We start from the raw sequence: 8,731 nt of genomic DNA on the forward strand, positions 1-8,731 counted from the left end.
ACTGGGCCAAATTTAACCACGGGAGGAGGGGCAGGCCGGACATGGCTGAGAGTTTGTCCAGTAGTGTGTTGTGGTCAGTGGAAGAACCTCATTTGGGTGGGTCGTCCTGGATCTTGCCTGCCTGAGCTGTTCGGTGTGGACCTGACGCTGTGGCTGGTCGGAGTCGCTTTTCCTGTCCATTCAAGGGCATTACTGAGAGGCTACGAATATCACGCTTGTTCCGAGGCCCGTCAAGGCAGCGTTCGGCCTCATGGACCCCCGAAGACTCATAGGAGTTCAATACAAGGGATGTAGAAGGTGACAAGGTGGGTGTATTGCTAAGTTGGATGTATAACTCTCAACATAAAGGGGTTAATGCCATTTCTTTTGAGAATTAATTTTAAACTTGCTCTGAATGGGCCACCCATTCTTGCCCCGTGCACTACAGGTGCTGACATTATGAACATTATTTCAGTAGTACCAATATGAACTTCAACCTCGTCTAGCTGGTGTTTCTTTCATTCAGAGCACTGATCACGTCGCCACCGCGGGGGCCACGAGGGCCACGACTTGCAGGATCATGACTGGAAGCTGCCTTTCCTTGTCCACACATGCCAAATATATAGCCTCTTAAAGTAAATATAATCCTGTTGGGGTCTACTTGGAATAGACCAGTAGTCAAGTTGTTCACTTGTTTTAACAGCCTGAGTCTTGAGACTCATTTGCTATAAGCTCTGCTGAACTTGGTAAGGCATTTTAGAGGAGGAAGGAGGATAGTTACTGTAACTGTTAAATTGTGTTGCTTTAGTAATGTAATATACGTACACTATACGGACAAAAGGCTTTGGGCACCTCGCCATTACAGCAACAATGGAAATGGAAGAAAATATGGAGATGATCCCAATTTCACAGTTCTAACAGCGTCCACTCTCATGGGAAGAATGAATTCAATGTCGGAGAGTGTCTGGAATGTTTTTTTGTTCATTCATCGAGAGAAACAGGGTTGAGGTCAGGGCTTTGTGCAAGTTGTTACACACCAAACTCGTTAAACCATGCCTTTATGGACTTTACTTGCACTGTTACAAAGCCTTTGTCCGTATCTTGTAACTGTAATCCTCCCTAATTAATATTAATATTAGTAGTAGTAGTATTTTTTTTGCTGTTGCTGATAGTCATACTGTTGGACATTTCAGACTAGAATGAACAAGACGGTTACTGGAGTACATTGCAAAAATATTTACTTATGAGAACTATAATAATAGTTATTGTTTTTGTTCTAATAATAATAGAATTAAATTTATTGTCTCAGAATCTTTAGCTGATTTAGGACAATTTTTATGTGGTGAATCCAAATATCACATTGATTTTGCTCAATCAGGTCAACCTTTTGAACTATGGCCAGATGTTTTTGTTTACATGTGACACTATTTTCACTTTAGAGGCTCATGCCCTGAATTTTGAACAATGACATAACATTCAATTTACAGGTATTTTTATTAATTTCTACTATTCAATTTACAGTAAGCAAAGTTTTTAATATTTGATTAATAAACTGTTAACAACTTGGCACAATAAAACCTGACCTTAACAAAAGAAACAGACGTCATTTTTGGATTCAGCGATACAAAACAATTTGATAACCCAGTGTTTTTATTATTAACTGTAGGGGTAGGAGTAGTAGCATTGTCAGTCGTAATAGTAGCAGCAGCAGTGTTGGAAAAGTTTCACTATTAATAATTATAGGATTTGGTGTAGTATTGTTGTATTTATAATGATCCATCATTTAAGAAGACTATACTTCAATAAAAATAATGTATGATTAATATTATGATTATTATTATGATGACGATTATTGATATTTTTTATTTTTTGTATTTTATCACATACTTTTAGGACTGTACAGTAGTGAGGAATTTGGGTCTGAAAAGCCACTTTTGTTCCTAAATGTATTTAATTTATATTTTTGCCAGATACAGTAAGAGATTAAAAAGTATGTCAAGGGTTTTGTACTAAACAGCCTTTTCCCGATGCCTCCAGTCCCAGCTCTGTGCTCACATAGACGATGGGGGACTGGAACCTTCTAGGAAAGCTCCTGGAAAATGCCCAGGAGCACTCCACCGTGGTGGGCAAGGTGTGGCTCACGGTACTGTTCATTTTCCGCATCCTGATCCTGAGCGCCGCCACAGAGAAGGTGTGGGGCGATGAGCAGTCGGGCTTCACCTGCGACACCAAGCAGCCCGGTTGCGAGAACGTGTGCTACGACATCACTTTCCCTATCTCCCACGTTCGCTTCTGGGTGCTCCAGATCATCTTTGTGTCCACGCCTACGCTGATCTACCTGGGCCACATCCTGCATCTGGTGCGCATGGAGGAGAAGCAACAGGAGAAACAGAAGACTCAAGCACATCCACCACACAAGCTGACCCTCGTTGTGAATGCCCACAAGCACAAAAAAGCCCTAATGAGAGACGAGAAAGGACATGTGCGCCTGCAGGGGGAACTCTTGCGCACCTATGTCTTTAATGTCATTTTTAAGACCCTCTTTGAGGTGGGCTTCATTGTGGCCCAGTACCTGTTGTACGGCTTTGAGCTGAAGCCCATGTACACCTGCGACAGGCCGCCTTGTCCCAACGCGGTCAACTGCTACATCTCCCGTCCCACCGAGAAAACCATCTTTATCATATTCATGCTGGGTGTGGCCAGTGTTTCCCTCTTCCTCAACCTCATTGAGATCTATCACCTGGGCTTCACCAAGTGCCGCCAGGGCATTACCTTTAGGAGAAGGAACCAGTCACCCCAGACCGTCTCCAAGGGACACAGTGACACCGAAGTGCCGTTTGGGCCTACATATGAAGACTACTTCCAAGAGCATCGTCCTCCCAGCTACAACCTCTCACCTCTGTCTGAGGGCGCCAACTCGTCCTTTCACCCTTGTAACAGCAAGGCGGCCTACAAACAGAATAAGGACAACTTGGCGGTGGAAAGGAGCAGCAGCAACCCAGAGGAATGTGACCTGAAAGGGAAGAAGCGTGAGGGATCTGCCCCGGGGTCACCCACGCAGAGCAGGCAAGGCCGCAGTGCCAAGCACAGCAACAACAAGACGAGAATAGATGATCTGAAGATATGAGACATGTTGCTCTTTCTGAGTGGTCTTACATTGGGGTGAAGGGACGGAATGCTGTTTGGAAACTTATGTATTCGTGGTACAGTTTTGACTCATTCCAAATAAGACTCTCAAGGTCCGCAAAAGTGGTTTTGTGAAACATTGATTTCATAATAGATGCAGGAAATGACACACGGTCCACTTGTTGAGGCAACGCAGTACAGTGTAACCTCCAAAGTTGCACACACTTCATTCCGTAAAGCTGCTTTTTGTCGTTACTCTAACTTCAAAATAACTTCTTCATAGGAATTAATTCCACCAACATATTTTTTGTTTGAACTATTACAACTGATTCATTTTCACATCCTTAACTGAGCTATCTAAAAGTAAATTTAAACTAATTTAAGTAAACGTTAATGGGGGTAGGTTGATTGAATGCTCTAAATTGTACGTAGGTGTGATTGCAAATGGTTGTTTGTTTATATGTGCCCTGCGATTGGCTGGCGACCGGTTCGGGGTGTAAACCGCCTCTCGCCTGAGGATAGCTGGGATGGGCTCCAGCACGCCCGCGACCCTGGTGAGGAGAAGCGGTACGGAAAATGGATGGATGAATTTAACGGGGTGGCACGGTGGTCGATTGGTTAGCGACCACTGATCTACTTAAAGTGAAGGCAGCATTTAAGCATTCCCGCTCCACTTTTTAATCAAAGTCAGCAAAGGCCCAATTCTCATATTTCTCTGAAAGATTATGCTGAGAGATTCTCCTGTTGAGTAGGGTGTGCAGTGAGTGATTTTTCTTCAGTTAGTGAGTTGGGCCAAGCCACAAACTCTGCGATTGTGACAAAAGATAATTTGGAAAAAGCGCTTCGCTTTTAAAGGTATATAGTAAATAGAGGAGTAACTGGTTGTGTTAAGTGTTTGTATAACGTGTCCTCTAAATCAGTGGTTCCCAAACCTTTTTTCACCAAGTACCACCTAAAATAATGCTTAGTTCTCCCAGTAACACCAGGCAGAGGTTTTATTCTTAAAAGGTATACAGTATTTAATATTATTGAAAGGCATTGTAACATTATATTGTACAATCTTAACACTGCACTTAAATTATGATTCAAACGGCACATAAAAGTTAAGAAAAAAATTGTAGATGCCAATATCTTGTAATAATAGATTCCAGTGTCTTGTACTTAAAGTGAATACAACTGAACTGTACTCAACAAATGAACTGTACTGGATTAAAACAAAGTTGAACCCACTGTAACACTGTGCCCAGTTTGAACATTTAATTTTGGGATTATTTCACTTACCACGAGAGGGAGTCTACGTACTAATCGTGGTACGTGACTCACACTTTGACAAATCATTTACCAGAAGAAAAATACCAAGAAGAATTGGCAACTGCAATACAGTTACCAGATGAGCTAACAGTTGTCTTGTCTTATTCAATTTCTTCTACTACTACTCTTTCTTCTTCCTTGTATCGTCTATCAGTGTGGATACCCTGTGGCACTGTGGTGCCTCTCACAGGTTAGTCTACTACAACAGACATGGTTATATGCGAATAGTCGTTAACAAGTTTGTTCTCATGTCCCACCTATGCACTTTACTAGAATGAGTTGACATTTAACAATGTATATTTTCTCATCATGGAAATAATGGTAATAGAAAGAATCTGTTCCGGGGTCACACTGAAATGATTTCCAGAAGATGTTTTGAGTAACCTTTTACACAAGGTAAAACTAAGTAATTTGTCAATAGTAAAACATGAAAACAATCAAGGCACCCTTTAAAGTGATTGTTGCGGTGATGAGCATATAGAAAGAGATTACTACTTGTGCTTGGGAGGTATGTCTCTTCACGTAAAGAACTCATTTTCTGGTGTACATTCCAATCTTGTCCGATGTTATTACAGCCGCTTCTGCAATATTGTACTAAACTGCCAGGAAAAAGATGTGTATACAGCTTTCTTATATGTCAATAATTTCCATTTCTTATTCTATGGTCATCACCATGTTTCTTCTCCCTTTCAGTGGGGGTGTCACAAAAATCCACTTGCTAATGCCTTTTTTTTTTGGTGACAAACAAGACCACTGGACCGCTGATAGTTTCAGTGTCTTTCATCAGTCTTCTCACCCCCGCAAACTGCAAACATATTGTGCTGTGTTTGTATACTCACACATGAATGTATTGAGCTCATCCAGGAAATCATGTTGGTGCCTCTGGTATTTAAAAAAAACAAAAACAAATAACTTGTAAATGAGTTAACAACATAGCATGTTCATGACGACAAAGCCTCCTGCCTGGTGTGATAATAATATTCCTGTTAACACTTGATGTGAAGGGAAGAGGAAATGCGTGTTTGTTCTAATATAAATGTATTAAAAACAAACAACAGATCATTAGATTTCAGACGTCTTGGTGTATGCACATTTTTTCCTGTTTCACCAAGCGCTTGTTCAATAAGAAACACATTTCTCAAAATATGCGAAAGTCAAACCAGGAAAAAACATGATGTGGGAGCATGATCTGTAACTTATGGCTTCATAAATTTACATTATGGTTTTAAATTTCATAATACCATTATACAAATGGAAACAACATATATGGGTTATGATGGGTCAAAATGTACAGGATGACATACAACATCTTAAAATGTGACACAGTGGTCATCCTCAAGCCGGCGCCCTCAACGTTAGGTACACTTGCTTGAGCTAATGAAACTCACCAAAAGAAATAACTCTCTCTATATATATATATATATATATATATATTGGTGCCTTGAGATGTGAGTTTAATCTGTTCCATGACCACACTGGTAACTCAAATCACTCGCATCTGAAATCATATTTACCCATTGAAATGACTGGAAATTCCATGGATCTATTCCAGCCTCACCCAAACAAATAACAAAATGATTTAGATTTTTTAAATGAGAAAAATAGCACTCTAAAATATTGTACTTTATAAAAACATCCAATAATGACAGGATTGGATACAATTTTATATAATAAAACAGTTTCTGGTGGCACGGTGTAGACTGGTTAGTGCATCTGCCTCACAGTTCTGAGGACTGGGGTTCAAATCCCGGCCCCGCCTGTGTGGAGTTTGCATATTCTCCCCATGCCTGGGTGGGTTTTCTCTGGGTACTCCGGTGTCTTCCCACATCCCAAAAACATGCATGGTAGGTTAATTGAAGACTCTAGATTGTCCGTAGGTATGAACGTGAGTGCGAATGGTTGTTTGTTTAAATGTGTTTTGGGATTGGCTGGCCACCAGTTCAGTGTGTACGCCGCCTCTCGCCCGCAGTTAGCTGGGACATACTCCAGCACACCCGTGACCCTAGAGAGGATAAGCGGTGTAGAAAATGGATGGATCGAAAACAGTTTCTGTCACATTTTGCATTAATAGATTGGCCATTGTGCTGCTGTCCGCCTTGGCCACCTGGGGACAGTATAAGTACTGTACTTAGAAGTCTGTACAATATAGGTGCCTCAGATCATCTCAGCTCCTTGCAGATGATAAGGAATATATGAATGTGAGTACTGTTATATTGAATGTCTAAATGTGAAGCTGTTTGTGTAAATATCTGTTACTTAACGGGATATATGTGTTTCCCATTATGTGTTAGCAGTAGCATTAAGCTAGCGGACTAAAGGCTAAGCTACAATATGTCTTTGCTTTAAATACTTTAATTCTCCTAATTTTATGTTTAGTTTGGCAGTAAACCTCAACTGGAAATGAAGTTACACAGCTTGAAGCCTCTTGAAGAATTGTTCACTATTTGCCAAATTGTGAAGTGAGTTGAGTTGGGGTCACGACCACTTTACAGCGCTCGTATCTCATGAGTCAAAGGAAAGAATTGGGCGAATGAAAGCTTGTATCTCGAAAAACTGTCGGGTCACTCGTATCTCAAGTCGCCACATTGTACCTTTGCAATGATACTGCAAAGATAACTGTCTTCAGTTTTAACTCACACCATGAGGGATTAATTTAACAATATGTTTATTATCATGGTTGAAGTGTTAGGGCAGCTTGATTACGCTGTGGTTAGCACATCTGCTTCACAGTTCGAAGAGTTGGGGTTCAAATCTTGGCTCTGGCCTTTCTGTGTGGAGTTTGTACAGTATGTACTCCCCGTGCTTGTGTGGGTTTCTCCAGGTCCGAGAGCCTCCATCCATCCATCCATTTTCCACACCACTTATCCTCACTAGGGTCACAGGTATGCTGGAGCCCATCCCAGCTAACTGAACTGGTTGCCAGCCAATCACAGGGCACAAATAAACAACCAACCATGTGGACTCACATTCATATCTACGGACAATTTAGAGTCATCAATTAACCTACCGAGCATGTTTTTGGGATGTGGGAGGAAACCAGAGTACCTGGAGAAAACCCACGCAGGCACAGGGAGACCATGCAAACTTCACACAGGCGAGGCCGGATTTGAACCCGGGTGACCAGGTCAGGATGACCCTCGCCTCCCTCCCAAAGTCAGCTCGAATGGGCTCCAGTTCACTGCAACTCTAGTGATTTCAATGTGGCGTAGAAAATGGATTGATGATGATAATTTGCAGTGGTGAAAAACTAGAACTGTATTGCATCATACATGTGTTTCCAATACCTGCATGTTGTTTTTGTATGGCAGTTTGGTTTCAAATACTACCTTAAATACTGTAAGCTAAACAAAATATTAGAAACATCGCCAAGTATGATGTACTAACTGATGTACTCCATTATTGTTGTTATATTGCCTTTGTAGTGGCAGAGCTTCTGATACAGCGCTTGTATTGGATGTTATATTAAAAGGGTGGTGTACCTAATGTTGTGGGCAGTAAATATATAGTCCTATGTGTGTACAAGAGCTATTTTAGTCTCTTCTTTTCAAGACATCTTCATTTTGTTCTGCTTCTGGTGCAGCTACTTAAACCTCTGGGGAATATGTCACCAAGTTGAATCTGACTTTCCTCACTAAAAACAAAACCTTTTTACTTTTCAGACCCCCTCTGTGCTAATAATGCCCTTAAACACGAGTGAGAAATGTTTTAATGTGAATTAATCATCAGTGCAGTGTTAACTAAAAATGTGCCCATGGGGGACACCCCATTGATTCTGTTCTAAATGCCAGACCTCAAAGAAACACCTGGAGAGAATTTCATGGGAAATAACATCTTATTTATTGATATTTAATTGAGGGCGTTAAGTCAGGTGTCCACGTGAGTTGTTGTGTGAATTTACAGCAAGTGTGGGAAGTAAGAAAATACCAGAGGTGGGACCAAGTCATTGCTAGGGTCGCGGGCGTGCTGGAGCCTATTCCAGCTATCATCGGGCAGGAGGCGGGGTACACCCTGAACCGGTTGCCAGCCAATCGCAGGGCACATACAAACAAACAAACATTCGCACTCACATGCACACCTACGGGCAATTTAGAGTTGTCAATTAACCTACCATGCATGTTTTTGGGATGTTATTTAAGACATTTGTTTGAAGCTGCCGGCTTTGAGAATAATTCCTGAGCAAAATGCGTTGTCTTGTGCCAATCTCACAACGAACTAACTAACATTATCATTAGCTAATTTATTATATTTTTGTTAGTTTTTTTTCCCATTGCACCAATCGATCAAGTTATCGAAACTGGTATTGTATAGTACATTT

The 8,731-nt window shown here is 41.2% G+C and overlaps 1 protein-coding gene across 1 annotated transcript; it reads left to right on the top strand.

Moving 5' to 3' along the window:
• Positions 1-8,235, top strand: gja2 (gap junction protein, alpha 2). The gene is made up of 2 exons (XM_061787973.1): positions 1-305; positions 2,017-8,235. The coding sequence occupies exon 2, from the start codon at positions 2,042-2,044 to the stop codon at positions 3,104-3,106; it is 1,065 nt and encodes a 354-aa protein (XP_061643957.1). The 5' UTR covers positions 1-305; positions 2,017-2,041; the 3' UTR covers positions 3,107-8,235.
• Positions 8,236-8,731: the final 496 nt, after the last annotated feature.

Source organism: Phyllopteryx taeniolatus, chromosome 10, assembly GCF_024500385.1.
Source record: "Phyllopteryx taeniolatus isolate TA_2022b chromosome 10, UOR_Ptae_1.2, whole genome shotgun sequence".
Lineage (NCBI taxonomy): Eukaryota > Metazoa > Chordata > Actinopteri > Syngnathiformes > Syngnathidae > Phyllopteryx > Phyllopteryx taeniolatus.

Bases quoted from the DNA above. Each gene is read 5' to 3' on its own strand.
- gja2 (XM_061787973.1), top strand. From the start codon at position 2,042: ATGGGGGACTGGAACCTTCTAGGAAAGCTCCTGGAAAATGCCCAGGAG.